This window comes from Xiphophorus maculatus, chromosome 2 (assembly GCF_002775205.1).
Source record: "Xiphophorus maculatus strain JP 163 A chromosome 2, X_maculatus-5.0-male, whole genome shotgun sequence".
NCBI classification, from domain to species: Eukaryota; Metazoa; Chordata; class Actinopteri; order Cyprinodontiformes; family Poeciliidae; genus Xiphophorus; species Xiphophorus maculatus.
In genome coordinates this window covers 7,497,763-7,524,429 of record NC_036444.1, presented here as the reverse complement: position 1 = coordinate 7,524,429, position 26,667 = coordinate 7,497,763, and the positions used below count along the sequence as shown (strand labels likewise).

Below are 26,667 nucleotides of genomic sequence, written 5' to 3'. Positions count from 1 at the left end.
TAGAAATTTTTATTTCAAACTTTAATTAGGATTAATTTTCAGGTTTACAGTGTTGTGGTGTTTACAGATTTTTTTTTGTTGCAAATAAATATCTGCTAAACTATTTTAAATAATTAGTACGTAAAGCTAACATTTGTAAACTGGAGGATAATTTGACTTATTTTATGTAATCAGAATCTCCAAGAACCAAATTTCTGGGTTCTCAGATTTTTGGGTTCTCAGATGTAAATCAGAAAAAATAGCAAAAGTAAACATTTAAAAAAGATATTGCAAAGCTTGAATATACAATTACATCTTTGAGCTTTTTCAAAAGTAAATGTCTAAAATTAACTTTAATTTGCTGAAATGCACCAAATGTGTCTGTAAAGTGTATTAGTTATCAGTTTGCTCCTTTTGACGATGGTTTACCGCATCATCCATGCATGTAGTGCGGAGGTTTTCTGTGTATGGTGGACAGATGGCCTGTATCAGTTGTGGGAGAAAAAAGAAGACAACAGCTGCAGCACTAACTGAGACTAAAAGAGGAAATGGAGCTACCCAGATGTATTTACGGCATGTCTGTACTGTTGCATTAATCTGCTGATGTTCCCAGGTGAACCATTCATCACTGGAGTCTGAGGAACAGAATGAGTGTGTGTGCCGGAGGAGCACATCTGGGGCAAAGCTGCGTGAGACCTGATGTCTTTTGGCACCAGCGCTGACACAAGTTATCCATCTGTTTGGCCCATCCGAGAGCAGAGATGGACCACTGTCCTGGATGGTAGGAGATCTGACAGCAGGCGAAGCTCCTAAAAAGGAAGAGCAGGCCAGCCAAGGCGCGCTCTCTGTAAATATCCCTCAGGTCTGAGAAAGGCATAGGAAGGGAGCTGGGGAGGAAGAGGGAAGCGGATGGATTGCAGCCTTATATGGACAAAGCGCTGCTTTTCCCAGGGTTTGTGGCTCTGACAGCCGGCATGATGCCAGATGCTGCACAAAATGGCTCCCTGGTGCCACCAAGAGGATCAGCTGATGTAATGCTCCAGTCCAACTGGGAAAATGTATAGTTAGGACTGTCATTTTTATACAGATAGGAGGACCTGTAGTCATAAAAGCCCAATCTAAACAAAGTTGGATTATGTTTAAGTGCCTCAGGCAGACACTTGCAAATCATTCCAGCTGTTTTGCAGTGTTATAGCGTTATACGCCATGCTTCATATTTATTTTCACCTCGGCAGAGGATGTGCTAAAAGAAATTACCCTTTATGGCAGCAGCATAATCTGGCTGATTTGACTATATTTATTTATATAGCTCAAACTGGATAAAGTGCTTCACAAGATAAATGCAACTAAAATGCCTAATACTGGTACAATCAACTATAAAAAGCATTAAAAATACAAGAACAGCTAAACAGCTGTAAGATAAAATGTTTGGGCTAACGTGCTAAAAGTCAGTTCATAAAAGTGAATCTCTAAGAATGATTAGAAATTTCCTAATGTTCCTAATGTGCAGATCTATAGTCTCTGATCCACCTCAGAAAAAGCTCTGTCGCCTTGGGCTTTAAGTTCAGACTTAGACCTGAAAATGGATAACAATAGTTTTTGAACTGAACCTCAAAGTTCTTGGTTCCTCATAGGAAATTGTTTTGTTAGAGGTGATAACAGGAAAAATCGCTTTTCATTCTGCCATAACAAAACTAAATGTGTGGAGTTTGCTAAACAGGTATATCTGCACAAGATATTCTGATGTAATTTGGTGGTAAAAACTTGCGGTTTTGCATTTATTCTCTTTACCATATCAGCAGGAAACATTAAAACCTGTAGCAGGATGTGTATGAAAGCACCACCTTTCTCTAACTTTGTGTGCTTGACCTGGAGTTTAACTGGACCGTTCAAAATATATGAATATACCTTGATCAAACCCCCCTTGTCCCGCTTCCTCAGTTTCAAATCTTTGCATTCTCTACGACTGCCAAACTCTATTAGTCCAGAGTACAAAACAAAGTAGCGACAGAAATTAAGGCCTTCAAAGTCACTAATTAGCTGCAGACAGGAGAGATGATTTAGTTCAGACTGAGTGACGAGATGAAAACATAAACACTCTTAGTGTGACCTGCAGAGTATTTCTGCTGGCTCTGCCAAGTTATGTCATCCTGCTGCTCAAACTGTAAACACACACACACCCCCACCCACACACAGAAAGAGAGAGAGACAGCAGCCTTTTAAGCTCATGAGACAATTAAAGTCCAAAGAAACCATGAAAGGAGGACATTTGAATAAAATCTATGTAAACTTTTGAATCCTTGCTGCACAGCTGGGTTGGGACTGATATTTATCCTCCATGTTAAATCCATGCCAGGTTTTTCAGTAGACCAACACTACGTCCAGATTTTCCCTGCAGCACAAAAACAGATGAGAGACCTCCTCTGTCTGCAGAGATACAAAACAAACTTGGATCCACTTTATGAACATCTCTGCACTGCTTTTCTTTGTGACTGTGTAAAAGCTGAGAGAAATCAGAGCACAGAGGAAGCATTCTGCAACTCATCATGTAAAGAATAGACGGTTCGGGAACTTCTTCAGGTTGTTTTACCATTTTTTTCATCTGCATTCCTCTTTGTGTTAGAAACAGATCCTTCTTCCTGTTAATGTGAAAATGAATCAATGCAACTTTGCTGATGTACTGTGTTTAGAATAGCTTGATCACTGAGCGGCGAGGAATGTCTTCAAGCTAATTTACAGATACTCTTTAACCTTTTTCTACTTTTGCTTATTGCTTAGTCTGCATCTCATTGTATGCAATTCATGAAAGCACATGACTGAAGTTTACATTTGGTCATCTTGTGATATTGAAAGGGTCAAAGTTCACGGCCCCTGATTGATCTGGTGTCTTCTTGCTTTACGAGCTCGAAGCAAATAAATTCTTAAACATTTCAGACCTTTTGACAAAATGTAGGCAAAGATAAACAGAGTAAATACTAAAAGCAGTTCTTCAATTGTTATTTAATTCATTTAGGTAAGATGAGGAAAAATAATAACTGGCATTAATCAGTTTAGAAAGGTTTAAAATGTAATTTCTAAGGTTTTGGGACTCCAGTGAACCACACTGTGAAGACAACATGGATCAGTGATGAACATTCTCAGGATTCCCAGACGAAGTTAGAACAACATTTTAAGCTCTGCAGGCTCAGGATCAATGTTTGTGATTCAACAATAAAAAGAAATAGACACACAAAAATGACATCCAATCGCAAAGGTCAATTCAATTCAGTGCATTTATGTGACGCCAATTCCCAACAAACATTGTCTAAAGGCAATTTACAAAAAAATCATCTTAATTTAATTTAGGCCAAAAACAACTCAAGGTTTTTTTTCCCCCCATAAAATACCCAGATCAACTTTATTGACTTAGGTTTTTGAGGTTTTTAAGTGCCCACAGGAAACAAAGTATAAATACTTTCAAAAACTTTTAAGGAAATAATAAAGGACGATGGACAACATGTACATTTATGTGCAGTAGCAGGAAAATGTTATTCATATCTTGACGATCCTTAAGTCTTTGAGGAAAATAATCTGTGGACAAAGAAGACAAGAGTGGAACCTTTAAATAATGCACATTTAGTGTAAAACAAACTAGAATTTGAGATTTAAAAAATACTGATTATCAAACATGGTGGTAGAAATTAGATGGTTTGAGACCACAAATTCTGCCCTGTACAAGAAAAGAAGAATGTCTGGTGATCAATTTGTGACCTTTAGCTCAAAATCAGCTGAGTTTTACAAAAGAGAACACCAGCAAAACCACTTCTGAATGCCTGAAAAGATAAATAAACTAAAGTCAGTTAAAGTCGAAGTCGGATACTGTGGTCTGACCTCCAGTGTAACTAAATTAAAACAATTTGTGTCAAAGAGTTAGTTTTCCCCATTTATAAATGAAGCCATCATTTGAAAGGAGTGTTTTGAGTTTATTTGTATTTTGTCAATAAAATTTGTTTGATCTTAATCATTTAGATACAATAAAAAAATGAATAAACAAATTAAAATAGAAACAGGACAGGTGTGGTTCACCCTGGACAGGTCGCCAGTCTGTCACAGGGCAACACAGAGACAGACAGGACAAACAACCATGCACACACACACACACCTAGGGAGAATTACAAAGTTATTACAAAGAAAAATATCGGACTTGCAATCCAATGGATGTGCAACTGAGTTGGATGACTTTTCCAAAAATGAACATGATGATTACTGAAAAAAGCTGAATACTGTATGTAAAACTTATAAGTTGGTAAATACTTTTCAACCTAACTGATCATAATGACTTTAACTGTGGTTTCTTTAGATAAAATTATTCTGCGTCGCTTTCATTAAGTGACTGTGAGAGGATAATCTTCACAGCATGTCTTGTGACTCGGACCCTTACGTCTTCACCACCGACACCCTTCCCAGGGACCCTCGTTTCCTCCCTCCTCTTGCAAATGGGCTCCTGGGCTGGAAGGTGTTCGACAGCATCATGCACATGGGTAGTGTTTATAATGGGGAGGCTGGAGATTGCCACAGAGCTGACGTCCCTTGCCCTCTGGCTGTGAAGATTGAGACGGAGGAACCTGCCCAGCACAACTACACCCTGGACACCCACACAGGTAGTCTCTACAGGAGTAAGTGATGCTGTTTGTTTCTTTTTTAAAATGTTTCCCTCTCATCTTCAGGTATTTTCTCCCACACTCTGAGCTCAGCCAGTGTGGCTGCCTCGCAGTCTCTATACTGTCACCGTTTTTATGCCAACATCTTGGTGATGGAGGTTCTGTTGGAGCGCCGGGTGACCTCAGAGGAGCCAGTTGTAGTTAATCTGGTCAGTTCATTTGCCCCTCAGAGCAAAGACATCCAGTTTGAGTCTTCTCCTGACTACAAAGGTGGAAGGTGAGGCTTTCAGCATCGTTTTACTCCGTAGCAGTGGCTGTTGTTTGTATGAACTTAACATTATTTATTAAATTTACTTAGTTGCATTTACTTGAAGAACTTTTTCAAAAATATGTGCCTTTAGGAGTATTTTTTAAATTAATTTTTACTTTTGCTTGAGTAATTTTACTATGAAGTATCACTACTTTTACTTAAGTAACATTTCTGGATACTCTGTTCACTGTGAGTAACTTCAATGGATGAAGAACAAGCTTGTTTTAATCAAAATATTGCTAGACTGAGACACACACCTGCAATTTTTGTTAAAGTTGCTAAAGTTTTATATTGAAATAAATTAATTTGGAAAATATTTTTGCCTGATTTTGTCATTTTATTCTGTTATTTCTATGAATTGTTTTCATTTTGGTCTTTAAAACACCAACATTTCTACATAGTTTAACTTTTTGGTCATCTGATGATGTCATTATAAGTATTAAATGATTGGTGTTTTGACCAGATAATCAGTAACTGAGTAGACCTTTTTACCAAATGCTTTTTTACTTTTAAGTAATATCTTGGACTGCTATATTTTACTCTTACTTGAGAAAAAATATGTTGAAGTTGTAAAATTTTGGGGGAACTCTACCGACCTCTGGTTACAACAACTCATCATATGAAAAAGTTCAAGTTGTTTTAGAATTTTTACTCTTCACGCTGTCCCTCCAGGCATATTCAAGGACAAACGGCTAAAGCTGAATTCCCAGGAGAGTCCTGTCCCACAGTCCACCTAATCTGGACCCCTGTACCTTCCACTGTGTCACTGCCACCGGAGCAGACAAAAGCTCGCTGGGGATTCATCCTGGTCGTGGCCAACAGCTTGGAAGATGCCAAGTCCAGCTACGACGAGGGTCTGAACCTGATGGCGACTGGAAACCTGCGACCATCTCACGAGAAGGCCTGGAAGGAGTTGTGGTTGCAGAGCAAGGTGGAGGTCATGGGGTCTGAGACCCTCAGCAAAGCTGTTGTCGGCTGCATGTTCTACCTCCTGAGTGCCTTCCCGTCCATCCATGACACCTCCAGCTATTTCGGTGGGTTGAGTCCAGGCGGGCTGTCTAACGGCGGGGACGGACAGGATTACTGGGGTCATGTTTTTTGGGATCAGGTGAGGCTCCAGAAAGTTGATTGCAGATTGTTTATTTGCTATGCATTCTATATCACACAGCATACCTCTTTTTTTTGGATATTACAGGATATTTGGATGTATCCAGGGATAGCGCTGTTCTACCCGAAGCTCGCCCGATCCGTGCTGGAGTACAGAGTTGGGACAATAGACGGTGCAAAAGACAATGCCCAGAAGCAAGGCTACAAGGTACATCGATCAACAGGAGAATGGTGCCGCTCCATTCTGTTTTCTTCTAGTAAACCATGAAACACTGAACACAGTATGTATTAAAGTACCAGTCTGTTACAAAACTAAGAAGTAAACTATTTTAGAGACATGTTGGGTATGCCTCACATAGTCATGATGGGAAGAAAGTACATATAGTACTTTTAGGACATCATAAAAAAATGATCTTGTGTTTACAAATACATTAAATACTTATCAAAATTTCTCCCAGAAATCTTGCTAAGCCTGGTGGTTGGGGCGCTTGGCAGTCATTCATCCAGCAACCTGCCGTGTTTTTGAGTTAAAAAAGGTTTAAACTTGAAAAGAAATGTGACAATATCTCTTTATAATTATGTGTTATTGGAAGACTGGAAGATTAATATCTGAACACCAACTATAAAGTCTTAAAAAATGCAAATATTAAAAAAAAAATTAATAATTAAGCAATGCTAAGCCTGGTGGGGGCACAAGTAAAGCCTGGTGGCCTGCCAGGCTTATAATATACTGGGGAAAACCCGGCATTAAATCTAACCTAAAGCGTATAAAATAAGATACAATGAATGAGACATTTTTATTACTTAATTAGCTAAGATGGAGAACGATGGAGTGAGAAATGGGAAAGGAAGTAGGGAAGTGAGGGAGGAAGAAAGGAAGAGCAGTAGGAAGGGGGGAAGGGAAAGAGAGGAAGGAAAGACAGAGGGGAAGGAAAGAAAAGTGAGGAATGAAGAAAGGGCAATAGGGAAAGAAGAAAAAGTAGAGAAGAAAAGACGAGTTTTGGAAAAATGAAAATTAGAGAGAGGAAGGAAATAATATTTAGACAACCAGGTTGGAATAAAGTCAGACTCATTTTCTTTTTCCGTTCATTTTCAGACAAGGAAAATGCTGAAATCAAAGCTTTTCTAGGCAAAGGAATCCTGCTGAATGCAGCTCAGGTTCCAGATTTCAACAATGAAAAACAATAACATTGTCTGAGTCTTCTAAAGCGCGTATGCTATCTTCCAGGGGCTGAAGTTCCCTTGGGAAAGTGCTGTGTCAGGGAGAGAGGTGTGTCCGGATGACATTTATGGGCAACAAGAGATTCACATCAACGGAGATGTCACGCTGGCCTTCCAACACTATCTCTACCTCACTGAGGTAACGACCACTTACCCCTACTTCCATCATGTTTTCTGCCTCTGAGAAGTTGACTGAGCTGCTTGTTGCAGGATCTGTCCATGTTCACGGAGGGAAGGGGAAGCGAGGTGATTTTTGGGGTGGCTGATTACTGGGTTTCCAGGGTAAAGTGGAACCCTGACGACCAGAAATATCACTTGTTGGGTAAGAATAAAGAAACTACCTGCTGCATTAAAGAGGTCCAAACTACAGAAGCCCTGGTGATTTTGTGTTTGAATTATTATTTGGCATAACATGGCTTTAAAAGAATCAGGACTCGGGTTCATGAGTCTGTTGAAAAGAATGGTGCTTTCAGTCATATCATCCAATTACTTTAACGGTGAAGAATTTGTGAACGTGCACATCTACTTGAATGATAAGCTAAAGACATTGAATTAAATGATGAGTGGACTAAAATCCAATGCAAACTGAACCTGTTCACTGCTACCCTTCACGATTCATTTAAATTACAAGACAAAGCATAAATGAAATGAAATTACCTTGGATTTTTCTGGCCCTTTTCTCCGTTAATATTCTGCTGCACATTTTTTTTAACTGTTGAACATTTGTTTCTGGATTATGTAAAATTACTATTACTAATACTATTATTATTGTATGTATGGTATGGTAATTTTAAACAGAAATTAAGTATTCGGATGCCTGTTTTAAACTTTTGTAGAAGCTTTCATAACTTGGAAAAATTGCAACTGAAAAACCCATTTTGCATGCATTAATAGATTCAACTAAACGTGTTATAGAAATATGCTCATCACATTTTTATGTGCTTCGCATAAATTAATTGTTATAGGCACTTATAATACATTTAATGAATACTTGCAAAATGCTTCTCTTTTTTGCATTTAGGTGTTATGCCGCCAGATGAATATTACTACAACGTCAACAACTCGGTGTACACCAACACAGTGGCAAAACTCAGGTATTTGTGTTAGAGTTTAGACATTATAAGAGACAGCGCCGCCTGCATTCATTGGCATTCTGGTAATATATATATATATGCATATGTATATGTATACATATAGGGAAAAAATAGGAAATATTTGTTATATTCAAAATTCCCTCAGTGATTGGCTTCCCTGTAAAAGCTTCAAAATGAAGTGTAGCTGAAGCCTTTTTGTCATTTAAGCTTTATTTTGATCAGAATCGTTTTAGTAATCCATGACTTGCTGTTTCACTGTGTACAAATATGACGTGGCAAATGAGTCAACAGATCAAAATGGGAAAGAAAAATCAGGCAAATGTGTGTTTGTCTTCATAACTGAACATTTCTGACAAGAAAAGTTATTTCTACTGATTATGCTTCAATAGCAAAATGGGGTTTATTTTCACATGTTTACCAGGACAGTCAAAGAATGTGAAGATTGCTTTACATTACAGATTAGGTCATAAATATTATCCAAAAAAGTAGTTTCTCCTCTCTAAGTCTGCAGTTTGCTGTCGAGTTGGCTGATCTTGTCCAACACTCGGCTCCAAAAGAATGGCAGGAAGTGGCCGAGCGCATCGAAATACCTTTTGACCAAGAGTTGCAGTACCATCCGGAGTATGATGGCTACAGTAAAGGTTGAAGTCTGTGCCTCTCTCACACCAAACCAGGAAAAAAGGATCCAGAGTTTAGAAAACATCCAAACTTTCTGCTGTTTGTCACACACAGGTCAACCGGTGAAACAGGCAGACACAGTGATGCTGGGGTATCCCCTCGGCCTGCCGATGCCTCCGGAGGTCAGGAGGACTGATCTGGAAGCCTACGAGCCGGTCACAGACCCAAACGGACCAGCCATGACATGGGTAAGTTAGGCGCAAGGAGTTGCATGTTCAGCACATTTTACAAACTCCTTTACAAATATGAACAGTGTTTTGGAAAGGTATTCAGACCTTTTGAAGTTTTTCTTATTTGGCCACCTTCCAACCACAAACTTCAAGGTATTTTATTGGGATAAGGTTTACATGTAAAAATCTGAACAATGTAATGTCCATTTGTATTCACCCCAGTTTCCTCTGATACCCATAAATAAAATGCACTTCAACTAGTTACCTTCAAAAATCATTTAGCTACTATTTAACTCTGTGTTAAAGAAACTCTCTTGTTAAAAACATAAGATAGTGAAAACGAAGGAACAAATCAGACAGGTGAGGGAGAAACAAGGCATTGAGGTGAATGTAGGACAATCCTGAAAAAACCTGAGACTTTGGTGGAGGTTCTCCTTGAAGCATAGCAATGATCCTAAACACACAACCAGAGCTGTAATGAAATGGAATATATCCAATCCTATTTGATGTTCTAGTTAAAGAACATCAAACCTAAATTCAATTGGGAAATTCACTGTCTGGATGTGCAAAACCAATGAACACATACCCCCATACAGTTGTATTGATTTGGGGTGTTGGTTATTATGTTTGTAAAAACTTTTTAAATTTGTATATCAGTTTCTTTCCACTTCAAAAATATGCATCACTTTATGTTGGCATCTAATATAAAATGCTTTAAAGTTTGTGGTTGTGAATGTTGAAAAGTACATACACAACATAGCGTCCTAAGTTTTGAACAAATTAATTTTCCTTTCCATCTGCAGGGTATGTTTGCAATAGGCTGGCTGGAGCTGGGCAAAGCTGAGAAAGCGCAACGCTTACTTGAAAAGTGCTTCAAGAACATCCAGGGGCCATTTCAGGTACGCAGAGGGACTCACACGCGCTCATTAAACCAACAATGACTCAGTGGACACTTCATCACATCTCTTCACAGGTTTGGAGTGAATCATCCGATGGCTCTGGAGCAGTAAATTTCCTCACAGGTATGGGAGGATTCCTGCAGGCTGTGCTGTTTGGGTACACGGGTTTCAGGTCAGTTATTTATCCCTCCAACATGCTCAGATCATCATGTGGCTACTGACGGTGTTTGAAAGGCTTCACTGTGTTTTAGAGTTCAGAAAGAATGCTTGGCCTTCGCCCCGCTGCTTCCGGATGAGATCTGTGAACTGTGTGTCCGTGGCATCAACTACCTGGGCAATCAGATGGACTGGCTGCTCAGGAAAGATGATGTCTGCGTCATACTCAGAGAACAGACTGGCAGAGCTGGAAACACTAATCCTCATAAGCTACAAATTGTCCTGAAGGCATCGGGAGCTAAAATCCCTCTAATGCCAGGTAACACACAAGCAGTGACATGCAGCTACAGTTTGTGTTTCATTTAACAAACGTTGTAGTTAGAAAAATAAAATGGCTTTGTCTTTGAATGTTATACATCTGTCATTTCAGGACAGCCAGTCACTTTTCCTCGAGAAGCAGGCTGTATATGTAAAATGGATCCCCCGTCTTTCTGCTGGCCGCTTTGAAACACGAGCCTTGTCACTCCTCCTCATCATTTCATTCACAGAAAAATATGCAAAATTATTATGTCTGTGATATGTGTTGTGTGTTGGAATTTTCAACAATAAACATGGAAAAGTATTGGTAATATTATAAAGAAACAATAAAAGACATTAATTTGGACTTTTTTTGCCTTTGTCACAAATGATCTTGCAAATGTCATGTTTAATTCAAAAAGAAACATGCAAACAGATTTTAATAGTGTTTCTTCAATTACACCTATGTTTAAATATACTTTTTTTTTTAATTAATGAACAAAGGTACATGAGGATAAAAAAATCCCAGCTGGGTAATTAAATATGGATTTACACAGAAGTATTTTTCCAAAAAATATTTTTTTGAACGTGAACTGAAGGGAAAAAAACATGCCTCTTCTGTACATATTTATATTGATAAACTCACAAGAGGCACAAGAATGTATCAGCTGGTGGATTCAGCCTTATACTATGTCATCGAGTGACAGAAGCACATAAGACAAAGAGACGAAAGAATTGAAAAGGGCTTTTGGATTGTTCACAAGGTTAACGTATTAGCGAAAACAACAACTTTGTCACTTTGCCATAAAGATGTGCAAAAGTGTCGTAAGAGGAACACGAAAATTCTAACCAGTGATTGGTTGATTTAAATCTGACTCGAAAACAGTAACGCCGCCCTAAGGATCTGCAGCGTTTACATTATATTACTTCAGACCCCGCAGTTGCCACTCCCCGCATACTTCGCTGCTGCCATTTGCAAGATTAACTCCGCTCATCTTGGATGTCACGGTGAAAACATCGAGCCACTCGGAGAAGCTGTTCTGCGCTGTGATTGGTTGCCGTGCCGTGCCGTGGTTTGAACAAAGTTAAAAACGGTTTCAGCGGGTTATTGGGAGAATAGCTGCTGTCTTCCTCACTTCTAGAGCCGAAGTACAAACGTAGGGATTATTACTAGTTCGTTTTTGTTTAGTGCAGATATGCGATTGATTTAGTTTTTTTTTTTTAAACTATAAATAACAGACCAACGATCTTCGTTGACGTCGTAAAGAAACGCGGATACTAAAGGTAAATATTGATGCTCGTCTATGTTTGTAAACGTTACAACGTTAACATTTTAACGTTAGTCTTCTGGTGGTTTTTGGAGTAGATAGAAATTGAAACGTTATTGCTAGTGTTACTTACAACTCAAAAGTCTGTTTTGTTTTTTTCTCGGTTAAATCGCGGCCGTTTGTAGTTTTCCTTATGATTTTCTTACAAATCTCCCCTCCCCCACGCTAGCCTGCTGCACTTTGAAACCGATAGTTGCTATTGTTAACTTTATCTACGTCATTTTTTCCTAAGTACTTCAAATGCATTGATGCTATCTTTGGGTTATTGTAGGTGGAAGTGCAGAAAATTACAAGTATTGCAATACTTCGACGAATTCATACTGCGTGTGAATTGACGCCACAGCGATTTCAGGTTATTTTTGTGCATAGTCGCTTCCGGAAGTGTGCATAATTTGTTTGGAAATTTTAAAATATAAGGTTTAATAATTATAAACATAAATCTCTTGGTTATAGACCATTGTGAAAAGAATAATAACTGAACATAACAGTTTAGTTAAAAATGTTTATTTTGAACATAAGGTAAAATGCCCCTTTTACAACATTTAAGTCTCATGATCACTGTTGTCATTTACAGAGGAGGTTTTGTCATTGTAGCGTCTACAAAAGTGCAAACAGCATAACGTACATAGTGTAGTATTTAAAGTAAAAAAATATTATTAAATATATGCTATTAAATACAGTATCTAAGGCAGAACAGTAATCAAAGGAACAAAATGGTGATGAAAAAACAGTTCAGCATCAATTGAAAGGTATTGTTTTACTTCAGGGTTTAATGAGCTTGAACATTTTTATTTGTTAATGGAGAAATGAATTTACAATATCTTTTTATTCTTCAGTTCTAAAATATTTTTCTGTTTTGCAAAGCACAGTTAAACCCAAGCATACTCACTTCACTTTAGATTTAGTTGTTTTAATTCAACAAAGGTTGTTCCTGATTGAAATGTCATGTCTCCTAAAAGATAATGCTGTTGCAGTTTTTCTGTGTAAAAAATCTATACAAATTGTAGCATAATGCTGCAAAAAAGGCCTTTACTTGCATTGCAATGTGAAAGTTGTTTTTTTTGACAGGTATTTCACAGCAGCCATCAACTAACTCAAAAAATAAATGAAAGTACCACATGACAATGCATTTCATTAAAAAGTTGCACTTGCTGTGGAAATTAGCAATCATATGATGTTTAAAATCTACTGTTAAAAAAAAAAGAAGAACATACTGGACATGTTGCAATTTTTATGATAAACTCCAATAAATGTATGCTAAGACACACAGGAGAAGTGCTTTATTAGTTTGGGAATTGGATAAATTATCCAAGTTAAGTTTTTCAACTGTGTTTTCCCATTCGATGTCACTCTTAAATTTAAATTTCAATATAATTATTGGTTGAAGTTTTATGAACTTTAGGAATCATTCTATGAATCATTATTGAAGTCTTAAGAACTTCCAAAAAAAACACATGTAGTGAAAACAAGAAAAAAAAATGGAGCCTTTTTCCCCAACATGCAGCTCCTCGGATGAACTAAATAATTTCTGGAAGTAAATTAAATAGAATCACCATTGCAGTTTTTAACAGAGATGTACAGTAAATCAACTTGCAGTTCTGTACTTACTTTACAACTCACTATTTTTGGTAAGACATTGACCTGGATAGCTAGTGTAACAAAGCTCACATTCTGTGAAAGCATATGCGATCTAGTCAACAGTTTAATAATCACTCGACTTTCTCTCTACAGCTGCCACCATGAACTCCGTGCTGCCGTCAGTGCGCTCCCTCACGGAGATGTTTGTGGGAAAGACGCAGGAATTCATCAATGAGATCGAAAATGTCCACATGGTGTGGCTCGAAGAGATACAACAAGAAGCAAATCGCATGTTCTCTAGGTAGGCTTACCTTATTGCAGGGAAGGTCTGCTAAATGGATTCTTGCCAAACTTTTTTTTTTTTGTTAACATACATCTCTCTCTTTCTCTCATTTTTTTCAGAGACTTTAATGCTGAACCAGAACTAATGCCGAAAACGCCATCACAGAAAAAGAACAGTCGCAGGAGGCGGGTGTCTGCAGGGCGCCAAGAGGAAAATCAAACAAGGAGGTTTGTTTGATAATTTCTTTTTATGAAGGGCAATGACCTTCATAAAAAGGTCATTACCCTTTTTAATGACAGAAGCAGAAACTGAAGACACTGTTATGACACTGCCACAGACACAGGTATGTTATACCTGTGTCTGTGGCAGCTTTTTATGTTTTGTGTTGCAACTTCTTGTGTTTGTGTTGCATGTGACGCAGGTTCTCAAAGGGAAAGCGTAGCAATCTTCGTGGATCATCTGTTAAACCTTTCAACTTGATTCCTGAAGAAGAAGCGATCTCTGAGGTCTCAACCTCTAAGGCTAGTAACCCTCCAAAACCAAAACGTGCTACCCGTAAAAACAAACAGACGAAGCCTGAAGATGTAGATGAAAGCTTGTCATTCAGTGACAGCAGCAAGCAGGAAGATGTGCAGAACAAGAAGCAAGAGCTGGTGAAGGAAGAGGATGAAGTGGACAAAATTCAAAAAGTTAATGCAGAAACCAAATCTGACAATTCAAGCATCACTTCTCAGTCTCCTCCGAAAATTCGTTCAGCGGAGTTGGTCGTCAACATCTCAGCAGAGGATCGCTTGTCTGCAGAACTTGCTAATAAGCCAGAGGCGTCTCCGGGTCGTACAGCTACAAAGATAGCAATAGCTGCAGCTGATCGGAGGTCAAGGCGGAGCTCTGCACGCTGCTCCCTCAAATTGCGGCACTCACTGGCTGGTCTTCGGCACAGTATGACACAGGAATCCATCCGCCGGGCTTCACGCCGCTCTATGCTCAAGAGGATGTCTACTCGAATGGGCACCTCTACAAGCAGCAGCAGCAACACTGGTGGTGAGCTATTTAATCTCCCAAATGCAGACATCTTCAACAGATTCTTCCTCACTTTGATTAAACTTCTTTCTCGTCTTTGATTTTCTTTTCTTTTTTGTTTGCGTAGGATCAAGCGCCTTAATGGAATCTGCAGATGAGGATAATGAGGAAGTGTGAGTAAAACCGCTTTCTTTGCATTTAATATCAATTTTTCATTTGGGAGGTTTACATTCTTTTGTGCATTTACAGTTGTAGGAATGGAAATGGCTCTGAGGTTAACAAAATGGGGGTTCACAATTCTGTTTTAAATTCTAAGCTGTTTCTCAGAAATTGCATCTGTTCAAAATAAATCACAAAAATGTTCTTTTCTGAAAAATTACGTTTTAATAGATGAGCTTTTTTTGCCCATCTGGTGGAAATGAATCTTTTCATTGAGGATGTGTGATATGTGACTGCTAATGAAAGCTGCTTTTTATTTTTATGTGCATATTACATGTTGTGTTTATGTACAGTACTGCAAATGGTGAAAAGTCCTAGTATTAATGCATTCAACACATTTGATTTAGAGCCGATAAGTTTATTCACATCATATTTACTTCATGAATAGTTAAAATGTTCCATTGTATTTCTATTCTTTGTAAAGATTCCTGAAGTACCACCAGTGGTACAGTAGAACCATGGCTTTTTCTTGTCTTTTTATAATCTACCCTCATCCACCAAATGCTGCAATTTAATTCATGAAGCGGTATCCAGTGTCCCTCATCTATACTATTTTATTCACTTTAGCAGCAAAGCAGAAACTGAAGACATTGTTGATGACTTGCCGGAAAAAGCAAGTGAAGCTTCAAAGGTAGCTTTTCTTTGTTTAGTGTTTTTAACTTATTCCTTTGAGTTGTCTTCTATGTAATTTCTTCCTCCCTTTCCTTCAAACAAGCCTGAAAGCGGTCGTGAAGTCCCTGTGCCTGCTGTTGAGCGCGTAACTCGCTCTGTAGCTGCTAATTCTCCCAAACTGGCTCCTCCTCCGTTGTTTTGCTCTGTGGTTAAAATGAGCACTCCCGCCAAAAAATCTGGTATGAGATCCTGTCATAGTTTTGCTTTTACTCTGTTGATTATGATTTTCCCTGTAAAAAACACAAATTCTTAAAATATTTTTGTCTCCTTTCTAGTGGAAGTATCTTGAAATTGAATAAGACAAAACTAACTTACAAAAAAACTTTAAATAATCTGCCTCTAACTAGTTTATGTTACTCGGTAGTAAAGAATTGTTGACTTAAAACAAACTCCTATATCTTGTGGAAAAGTCACTTGTACATTATTTGTATCTTCGGTATAATAAGATGGTTGCACTAGAAACTAGACCAAAAATACTAAATAATTAGGATTTTTTGTTTTTTGCAGTGTTGAACTTTTCTGATGGTATTAAATTGATGTTTGCATTTTTTTCATTCAGTGGCTGCTGCTAGGAAACAAAGCCAGGCAACTCAAAGGTGTGTGTGTTCAGTTTTAGTGTGATGTGTGTGGTTTTTTTTGTTGTTTTTTTTTTAACACTTGGACTTGGGTATTGTCCCAAATTGCAAAGAAATAAGAGTACTGTCATGTTAGCAATAATAAAGACATGTCAGTGCTGTGTATAACATTTTATATATATATATGCAAATTGACTTAGCATTTTTGTTTTTCTGTCTTTAGATCGAGCCTCAGCACAAAACGAAAGGCCCCAGACACTGAGTACAGCCCCACGAAGCGCTTCTCTCCACCGAAGAAAAGCCAAAGTGTACGACACAACAATCTTATTGGGGCGGTTTTTAAACTATTAAGTGGGTTTATTATTGAAGTAATGCATGGAACATTGTCTTCTCTCCAATATGTAGACAATGAAACCAAGCATGAGAGCTTTTCTTCACACTGTGAATAAGAATCAGATGCTGATGATGACCCCTAGCTCCATTGGCCGAACCGCCGTGATAAAATCCTTTATCAAACAGACCACTCCTCTGAAAGTTGATCCTAAAGTAAGTTTCAGTCTCACTGACGGTGCCAAATTAATACTGTTAATTAAGACTGTTGCTACTAAAATGTTTCACCACTGTTGTGATTTCTGATTGTTTAAAGAACTGGTAAAGCTTTACTTGTCCTCGGAAATTAAGAAACCCCCTCGCAAATTCATTTATTTCATTATAGCAACAGGCCATTTCAAATACATGATAAAAACAGCAAACATTATAATAAAGGAAAAGGGTGTAAATTTGCAAAACAAGACTCAAATTAATGATCCCGTTATCAACCAAAGGTAACTGTAAGCAACTAGATTTTAGCCTCAATTTAAAGCATTTTTTCAGTTTTCTGGAAATTTTTTCCGGATTTGTGGTGTATAGTAAGCTGAATGCTGATTCTCCATGCTTGGTTCTGATTGTGGGGATCCAGAGAAGGTCAGAATCAGAACTGGTCTGTAAGGTTGATACAATAACAGATATTTGTTATATTATAGTGCTAATCCTCTCAGTGATTTCTAAACCAGCTAAAGTATTTTAAAGCATGTCCTCTGAGATACAGGTAGCCAGTGTAAGGACCCTAGAACTGGGCCGATGTATTAATAGTTTGTGAGAACGCAAACAGAAGCGTTCTGATTGACATTTAGGCAGACCTGTGAAAAGTCTTTTACTTATACGTTTGACTAGCAAAGCCCTTTAATTTGGGCTCTGAGGTGATATCCCATCTTGTCCAGTCAGAATAAATCACACAAGTTCTTCATTATGAGTTAATTGCATCTCATCACTGAAGTTTTAGTCTGTGTGTTTCCTAAACAAGGCAAAAGAACAACAACCTTGAAATCCTATTAACATTTGTGCCAGTTTGCTTTAGTTGCAAAATTTTGGCTTAAATGTTTTTGTTTCTTCCTCAGATAAACATGGGGACTGTGGTAAGTGTCCTGCTAAAGCACTGTCTGTAGGAATCGGGTGGTGTCTTAACAACCATAGTGTGAAGGATCAAATTTCACTTGCACAAAAAAAATCCTTCCCCACTGTTGCATCCTAAAGAATGCTTACAAATATAATTTTTGGGGAACACTTCATAAAAATTAAGAAACTAATTTATTTATTCTCTGAAAATGAGGCTAAAAGTAGACCTCAAACCCCAAAAGTGAAATGGAGACACTGTTTAGGTGTGGAAGGGGCTGATAGATATAGTAATATTTCACCATTACCAAACATTAGCTGTATTTTGTTTTGATCACTTCACTCTGGGTGTGTGTGTTTTAAATCTGTTTTTATAGTTTTATTCTAATTTTTAAATCTGCTTTAGGGCCCATTCTGTGCCAGCAAGTGGGGACGATGTCAACAGGAACAATAAAATCCTGACTGTCTAAAACAGACGATTGGAAACAGTGGTAGCCGTTTTCTTTCAGTCTAACATTTTCAGCTAACATTTAAGGTTCAGTTAAATCTGAACCTTGAACATCAGTTCCTCTTGAGTTGTTTCTAGCATATAATGATATATATTTATCAAGTATGAAGTGAGCCTCAAAGTTATAATTCTTTTTGTTAATTGCTGATTAGTCATCTCTCATTTTGTTTGTTTTTCCACACTTTGGAAAATACTTTTACCCCTCCATCTTGTAAAATAGCCATTTAGTCGCTGACAGACCATCAAAGAGAATCTATACATCTTTTGTGAGGCTCTGCTGCTAATTGTCATGAAATTTTATTTACAAATGAAAATGTCCCACAATAAATTTCAAGCATTCACTAGGAGTTTTGGTATTGGTTAAAATGCATCACTACAAATTCAACCCTCCTTTATGGAGTTTGTGCTATCAATACATTTTTGTAACCAAAATGTTTATCAGTATGGCTAAAGCTGAATATTTAGCTTGTAAACAATACTTTTTTTGCAGAATAACAGATAAATTTGTTTCAGCACAGCTTTGTAGCTTTTTATTTGACATATTCTTCAGTTTTGTTCTACCTCCAAGAGATTGACGTAAAGAAATTCCTGCTACTCTACTGTGTGTGTGTTTACAAAATGGTTTTCTTTTAGCCTTTTATCAAGCTTGAAAACCACTTCACATATACAAGGATTGTCCCCACATTTACCATTTCTCTTAGTTGCTCTGAAGTTTTGTGCATCCAAATGCAACTGGTGCTTCTAACTCACTGGTTTCTATTTTTTTTCCCTCCTCACAGCCATCTTAATGTTTATCGATAAAATCATTAACTCTTTAAAACTTACATCTAATTTTAACCCTTTTTCTTTTATATTTCTGATAATCTGTTTTCTATATTTTTTTATTCCTTCTTTCAGACCAAAGAGCGTCACAAGCTGGAGGCTCTTAGAAAGAAGCAGGAACAAGAGGAAGAAAGGATGAGGAAAATGGAGGAAGAAAAGAAGAAAAAGCAGGAAGAGCAGAAGAGGTTTTACCATACTTGGAATAAAATAAAAGTAGTTGTTTTGACAAAGCTGTTTTTATTTAAATTTCACTTTGACAAACTGTTTTCACAGGAAAAGGGAAGACAGGATAAAAAGAGTGTTTGAGGCAAAGGTAAAGGAAGATCTGAGGGAAGAGGAAAAGAAAAAGAAGATTGAACAAAAGATGGCTCAAATTGATGAGAAAAATGATAAAGTATGTAAAAGGTTTGGTGGCTCTTCATTTGCTCCTAGGTTTGTTAATATTGTATTTATTTCTTTGTCTACACAGCGTCAGGCTGAGGAGAAAGCAAAAAAGAAACTGGCAGCAAAGCGTCAAGAAGAGCTGGAGCAAAAGAAAAAGCTAGAAGAAGAAGCTAGAAAGAAAAAGATTCAGCAGGTGAAAACTTTAATTTTTTTCAGTTTTATCCCTGTAATTTTCTCATTTACCACCATAAATATTGTCTTTTTTTTCTTTAGTCACCCAACTGAAATGTTTATAAGCTTACTGTATACAAACTGTTTTAAAACATTTTGTATTAAAATATGTTTTAATACAAAAACATTTTATATTTGCCAAGCATGCACACAACAGTCAAATAAAATGGACATTTTAATCCACATGACAAAAGTTAAATATTATTCACCTTCAACATTTTTATTAATTTTTGGAGGATACAAAATTATAAATGTCACCTGCACTTGAAACTCAGGAGGAGGAGAAACGACAGCAGGAGCTGGCCGCCAAAAAGAAAGCGGAGGAGGAGGAACAGCAAGCTCGCAAAGCTCTGGAGCGCCAGAGGGAGCAAGAACTGGAGCGGGAACGGCAAGCTGCTGCTGAAAGGTCTGTTAGAAATGAGTGACTGCAATTATTGGTATTCGTTCAGGAAAAAAAATACTAAAGTATGTAATTGGTAAAATAAAAGATGTGAAATTTCAATTTCGCTCTGGGATAGGCAATAACAAATTTTGCTGCATGATAAATTGTGATAAACGATAATATTGTTGTTTAGAGGCCATTTTAAAATGATACACTCATGTTGACATAATAATCCAGGTTTACCTTCTCAAAAGACCAATAAACTTTAATTTTGTAGAGAACTTTTTAACAGTGGAACTAGAAGATATTCTAAATATCCTGTAAACAAAATTGTTCTTCAAAAAATATTAATCAGAATAGAAATTGGAGCTAATTTTAACTTATCATGCAGTTAGTTCATCACTGCGACAGTTATCACAGTAAGTAAGACGGCACCATCACAGAGAGAGGCTGGGATGATGCCATCTATTTATTACATTTTTTTCCCCTCCCCTTCTTTCCAACATATTTTAATGGCACTCGCCAAAGAGCAAACAGGTCAAGATGTACGTTGCATTTACCTAAGTTATTTTAGCGATGCCACGTTGTAATAATTGCTTTTTTAATGTGTGTGTGCAGAGAACGGGTAGAAAAAGAAAAGGCTCTTGCTTTACAGCGTGAGGTAGAGCGAGCAGCCAGGGAAAAAGAAAAGAGAGAGCTGGAGGAGCGAAGGAAAGCATTGGAAGACAAAAGGAAACTGGTAAGAAATGTTTTCGTCTGTGCTGTGATGCTTTCAGGCCAAATCAAAAAATGATTTTATTGTGAAGACTGGACTATCAGCATTCGAATTTCGGCAGTAGGAAAAATACTTTCTTTTTTGTGCACTGGAAATATTTGACACTCATGAAAATTATTTTAGGAGGAGCAGCAGAGGCTGGCTGCAAAAGAGAAAGCTCTGAAAGAGAGGGAAGAAGCGAAACGGAGAGAAGCTGCTGCTGCTGAGGCACAAGTAAGCTGACGGGCAAAAATCTGGTGGAAAATCCTTCTAAATTATGTTTTTGTGATGCAAAAATCCTTAAATAGAGATGTTTTTTGTGCATTTATGTGTTTTGTTATTGTCTGATCTTACAAACTCAACATTTTTTTTCTCTCCTCTCAATTGCATTAAAGAAGTTGCTGAATAAAACAGTTGACCTTGAGGTAAGCATCACTCAAATTTAGAGCTTGCATTCACTCATTCAGTGATTACAAGCTAAGAACTTGTATACAAAGTTCTGTTTTGTTTTTCTTTTAACTCAGTTTATGCTGTCAGTTTTCATGCAACTTGCATGTATTTTTTCCCTGACCTACTGTTGTCTTTATTTTGTGGTTTGTTTTCTTTTTTTCATTCTCCCAGTACTCTGTAATGACAACGCCAGCAGGGAAGGGTGGTCTAAATGTTACTGTGGACTTGCAGGTATTTTTATTTTTTAAACGTTTTTGACACAGGTTTTCTAAAAGCTTCTACTTTGTAACTTCTACTTTTCATCATCAAGCCTCATTGTGTGCTTTCCACTTTCTCCCTGCAGGAAATGTCAGTTCAGTCGTACGCCATCACTCCTGACGGTGGAAATAAGACGCTGACTATTTCAAAAAATCCAGAGGATTACGGAATGGACCAGAACAGCGATGATTCAACAGATGATGAATCTGCCCCGAGAAAACCCATTCCCTCTTGGGCCGAAGGTGTGTATAAGCAGTTAGATTATTTATATTGCAAAATTTAAAAGCAAGAACCCCATTTTTTGTCTGGGGTTCTTGGTTGATTTTTGCAACCCCACCAGTGTAGGGCTTTCTAAATATTAGTTTGTGCATGTTCTTCTGCACATAATGCTTATATGCCATTTCAAAACTGTCAAACTATTTTTACTTTTCCAGGTGCCAATCTGAAGCAGCTAATGGGGAAGCAGTACTTCAACCCTATTGATGTGGACTCCATCTTTGGGCCCATTGAGCCACTCAGACTGGAGAACATATTTTACAAAAGCAAACCACGTTTCTTTAAACGCACCAGCTCTGCAGTGTGGCACTCTCCTCCAACTGGAGGGAAGTGAGACCTTTTAAGTGAAAACAGTGTGGCGTTTGCTGCTGTATTAAAATTGTTTTAAATCTGTATCAAATAAAGTTTTTCCATTGTAATTTTTTTTTTTTTTAGAGGTTTTCTAATAGTAAGAAAACATGATTTAGAGCTAGTTTGAGTTAGTAATGTAGGAAAAAAAACAACATACAGTACTGAGAATGTGGAAAGTTATTTTGCCTGGTTGCATGTTTAGGCCCAAGCAGTGAAATCGCTGCAAAGGCCTATTGTAGTCACGCTGCTATGATTCTTCCATCAAATTAATTGGCTTTTTAGAGGCCTTGACGTATCTGAAAACCCACCAAAGTTGGTGGTCTGTGAAAAATTACATAGTGGAATACTTTGATGGATGCTATGGAACATTGCCTGGCATAAAAATTATGGTTTTCTAGAAAGATGTAGACTTTTTTTCCTGCACCACTGCTTGAAGAAAGAAGAAAGTGTCTTCTAAAAACTACCAGCAGGTTTGGGAGTTGATTTTCAACCTGAAAAAGTCCAACTAGCTCATCTGTAATAACACCAGCCCACACCAGAACTCTGCCTTCACCTTGCAAGCATCTGATCACATTTGATTCTTCTCAAATCTTTGGTGGTTAATTAACTTTTTTTTTTTGTCTTGTGACCCTGTTTACTATTTGCAGCAAAATGTTTGATAGTTCTGTGATCATGTGCTGCAGGACTTTTGTTTTTTTTTTACAGTTTTGGACTTTAGTCACTTAAATCAATGTTTTTTTCTTTTTTTTTTTTGGCCCATTTTGCCTGAGGAAAAGAAGCTGCCTAATTATGCACACCTTGATGTAGGCTGGTGAGATCTTACTAATCTCACCATAAATATCTTGAGATTATAGTGCCTGGTGTGTTTTTCTTTTAATATTTTCTTATAGCAAACTTTATGCTGAAGTAATATGTTAAATTTACTTGTCTTGTTTGTACAACTTCAACCAAAAGGCTGCAATCGCTATACTATTTATAGATGTGGAAATTATTTTTGACTGGTTTTGGTGGCGTCTTCATCTCAAAATAAGAACATTTTGACATTTTACGTTATTCTGCAAAGTTTCAACCACTGCGCATAAAGGGGAAAACAGCGCTGAATTAACTTAGTGCTGCTTTCCAGTCACCTCGGAAAACGCACACGTGACCCTGTTTGATTAGTTTGTTTTTAAACACTATTTTGCCACATGTCGCTGGCGGGCTCTGTCGACTAAAATGCATATAATTCGTTAATGTCTAGTAAAGAGCGATAATAATGGGAGTGAACGATGATAAGGGATTGCAACCTAGTGTTGCTTAGTTCCTACTGTCATGAATGCAACACACTCCACCTCCTGACGTGTTTACATGGTGGGCGCCTCTGCTAAGCGGTGCGGTGACTTTGAGTAACATTCAGGTGGCGTGTATCTCTTAAACCTTTAATATTAAACATATTGAACTGCAATACAGCCAGTAGTTATTACTAAAGTGAAAAGGAGAGTTGAAAATATTTGAAACGGGTAGGTTTATGCTCCTATTAACAGCTTATAGCGGGTTAGCTTCGCATTATTTAGCTAGCATAAGTTAATGCTGGGCTTTTCTGTGAGATTTATGAACATGATTTGAAATTAATGGTTTACCAGCTCCAAGTTTAAGATAGAAACCATCCCATAAAGGTTTATTTATAGTTGATAAGCGGAATATTAACAGATGCAGGCCATGCGTGGATCAATACGGATCTAAATTTGCAGTGAAGTGACTGTTAAAACCACAAGTGTTATTGTATTATATTGGGATTTTAAAAGACGGGGTAATAAAAAGTAGAGCTTTAAGGCGAAGTAGAAGGTAAAGGTTTCGTGGTGCATTTATACCTCTATCATCTGCTACCTCTTAATAAAATACCGTCCAACAGACTGTTATAAATGCTACCTAATTAGAATATTGAGCTCACCTGTGCTCAATTTAATCAAATATAAAACCCGCTGCTTTGCAAAGGCCTCAAAAGGTTTGTTGCAGATTATATGTGTACAAACAGCATCATCACAACAGACGGGGATTAAATTGTGGAGAACTTTTAAGGCGAAGTTATTTGAAAACACCATAGAGGCTTTGAATAAGCAAGACAGTAAAACCAAAAGTACAACCAGAACCACCATGTATAAGTTTGTATCAACACATATTTATGCGTTGAACAAGTTTTGTTAGATTTGAAAACTGATGTTCTGTGCTTTTTGTTCAGTCTTTAGCTTGAGTTATTTTGCAAAAAGAAATGGCTCTAAATATGCAAAGCTGATACATACTCCCAAAGACTTTACAGCGATGATGACAGAGAAAAATTGTTCTACAAAGAGGTTCTGGGAGTGAATGTAAATCCATGCCACACTTGTCATGTAAAACATTTTTTTCTTACTTTGCAATCAGGCTCTACTTTGAGTTGCATTGCAACATAAAATCTCAGTGGAATAATTTGACGGTTGTGGTTATAAAGTGACAAAGTTCATGGGCTGTAAATAATTTTGCATGCAGACTGCTTCTACCACAATGCAAACAATGTTATGGTCTGTCTGTGTGAGATTTGTTTGTGTGCGCCACCAGTACTGACAAGTGACCTTTTTCTTCAGATTAGTCCCTTAAATGTTGGATGACATCTCAAAAGGAAACCCTGTTAATTTTTTTCTTATTGTATCCTGGTGTATTTTGTATTGGATTTGACCTGCAGACACGTTAACGGTATTTTCTCATTCATTGTTGTAACATTGATAGAAATGACTTCCCAAATCCGACAAAACTTCCACCAGGATTGCGAGGCTGCAATCAACAGACAGATCAACTTGGAGCTGTATGCCTCCTATGTTTATCTCTCAATGGTGAGAAACACTTAAAAGCCACTTTTGTTGTGTATTATTTTATAATTTAGTGGAAAATGTGTTGCTTCTTTATTACCCGGTTTTCTCTTTTCTTTAAGGCATACTATTTTGACAGGGATGATAAATCCCTAGAAAATTTTGCAAAATTCTTCAATGCCCAGTCGAAAGAGGAGCGTGAGCATGCAGAGAAGCTGATGGGTCTGCAGAACAAGCGTGGAGGCAGAATTTTCTTGCAGGACATTAAGGTATGCAAAGATACTTTTACTAATCAATGGAAATAAATTGTTCTTGTCAGCAGTTGGGTAATTTTTAGAATGTGAAAACCTAATTTCACAACCAGTGGTGCACTTTTGTGTGTTGAAAACAGTCCTCTTGAATATGTACACGATTTTGAGTCATTGAATAATTGACTCAAATAATTCGAGTCAATTATTTGTGTGTTAGAAACCCGATAGAGACGAGTGGGGGAGCGGCCTGGAGGCCTTGGAGTGTGCTTTGCAGCTAGAGAAAAGTGTAAACCAATCCCTGCTGGACCTGCAGAAAATGGCAGCCGAACACAATGATCCTCATGTGAGAAACAGCCAAGCAGCCAAACAAGCAGTTTCAGATCTCTCCTTGTGATCTGACATTTTTCCAATACAATGTCTTTTGTCTTCCTATACAGATGTGTGACTTTGTAGAAACACATTTTCTGGATGAGCAGGTTAAATCCATCAAACAGCTGGCAGACTGGATCTCAAACCTGCGTCGCATGGGCGCTCCTCAGAATGGGATGGCCGAGTACCTCTTTGACAAGCACACCATGGGAATGGAAGCCAGTTAAACTGAGTAGCAAATCATCATCCATCTTCACCTCTGGGGAAGCATTCTGTGTTAAAGGTCATGCAAAACTTCTCAAAATATCATTTCATGTGGCATTATAGTTATTTATGCATCAACCTTCTGTGGCAATATTTAGATAAATATGTGTTTGGAGTTTAGACCATGCCAAAGTAATATTTATCAGTGGTTGTATGATGGGAAAAGTTCACCTTCACAGCTGGATTAAGACCACCCTACGTTCTCCAGAATTTACAAAACCATTTGAATCATCGAAAACCTCATTGTAGCGAGGAGGCAAGCAATGCCTTGTTAGTACTAGGCACATATACTACTCCAGAAAAAAATAAGAAACCACTTAAAATGAGCAGTTTCTCTGATTTTACTCTTTATAGGTATATGTTTGAGTAAAATGAACATTGTTGTTTTATTCTATGAACTACTGACAACATTTCTCAGAAATTCCAACCAAAAATTTAGTATTTATTTGCAGAAAATGAGAAATGGTCAAAATCATGAAAAAGATGCAGTGCTTTCAGACCTCAAATAATGCAAAGAAAACAAGTTCATATTCATTTAGAAACAACAATACCAATATTTTAACTCAGGAAGAGTTTAGAAATCAATATTTGGTGGAATAACCATGAGGTTTTCAATGGGGCTCATTGCAGTAGGCTCTTAATTTTTTCCAGAGCTGTATTTGTTCTTGCTCCATTATTGGCTATCCTACTGCAATGGAGTTGCCACAGGGAATACCACTACACTAGGGTTTTCCTTCATAATCTGCAGAATTTACCTGTAATTATAAGCGGTTTCTGGTCCTAAATCATTAGTTTCAGCCTTAATGTAGAGGAACAAACTTTATCTTCGTCAGCTTTCTGACAGCACAAGAGGATGCACTTGAAGGGTTCTCTGTCCTGAACTCAGTG

At 37.6% G+C, this 26,667-nt stretch overlaps 3 protein-coding genes across 10 annotated transcripts; all 3 read left to right on the top strand.

Moving 5' to 3' along the window:
- The first annotated feature begins 2,228 nt into the window (after positions 1-2,228).
- On the top strand, positions 2,229-10,913 carry pgghg (protein-glucosylgalactosylhydroxylysine glucosidase). Its single transcript, XM_005806978.3, has 14 exons — positions 2,229-2,559; positions 4,319-4,619; positions 4,686-4,896; positions 5,602-6,037; positions 6,125-6,244; positions 7,265-7,396; positions 7,468-7,579; positions 8,279-8,351; positions 8,856-8,992; positions 9,084-9,217; positions 10,003-10,098; positions 10,173-10,270; positions 10,350-10,573; positions 10,685-10,913. Exons 2-14 carry the CDS (start codon positions 4,376-4,378, stop codon positions 10,759-10,761), a joined length of 2,094 nt encoding a protein of 697 aa, XP_005807035.2. The 5' UTR covers positions 2,229-2,559; positions 4,319-4,375; the 3' UTR covers positions 10,762-10,913.
- Positions 10,914-11,627: 714 nt separating this feature from the next.
- incenp (inner centromere protein) lies at positions 11,628-22,141 on the top strand. 7 transcript variants are annotated; one of them, XM_023353103.1, is made up of 21 exons: positions 11,628-11,835; positions 13,611-13,758; positions 13,860-13,967; positions 14,162-14,781; positions 14,888-14,933; positions 15,550-15,610; positions 15,695-15,830; positions 16,211-16,247; positions 16,450-16,534; positions 16,632-16,772; positions 17,663-17,680; positions 19,063-19,172; positions 19,261-19,381; positions 19,457-19,564; positions 19,878-20,008; positions 20,603-20,723; positions 20,883-20,972; positions 21,134-21,163; positions 21,360-21,419; positions 21,532-21,688; positions 21,881-22,141. In XM_023353103.1, the coding sequence occupies exons 2-21, from the start codon at positions 13,619-13,621 to the stop codon at positions 22,054-22,056; spliced, it is 2,496 nt and encodes an 831-aa protein (XP_023208871.1). In that variant the 5' UTR covers positions 11,628-11,835; positions 13,611-13,618; the 3' UTR covers positions 22,057-22,141. The 7 variants fall into 7 exon arrangements, with proteins under 7 accessions (XP_023208871.1, XP_023208855.1, XP_023208860.1 ...); XM_023353118.1 differs by having other exon boundaries at positions 11,629-11,835; positions 15,547-15,610; positions 19,261-19,300; XM_023353097.1 differs by having other exon boundaries at positions 11,629-11,835; positions 15,547-15,610.
- Positions 22,142-23,389: 1,248 nt separating this feature from the next.
- LOC102224179 (ferritin, heavy subunit-like) lies at positions 23,390-26,151 on the top strand. Of its 2 annotated transcripts, none has more exons than XM_023353134.1 (5): positions 23,390-23,469; positions 24,816-24,919; positions 25,018-25,164; positions 25,364-25,489; positions 25,584-26,151. In XM_023353134.1, exons 2-5 carry the CDS (start codon positions 24,818-24,820, stop codon positions 25,740-25,742), a joined length of 534 nt encoding a protein of 177 aa, XP_023208902.1. In that variant the 5' UTR covers positions 23,390-23,469; positions 24,816-24,817; the 3' UTR covers positions 25,743-26,151. The 2 variants fall into 2 exon arrangements, with proteins under 2 accessions (XP_023208902.1, XP_014327222.2); XM_014471736.2 differs by having other exon boundaries at positions 23,404-23,572.
- Positions 26,152-26,667: the final 516 nt, after the last annotated feature.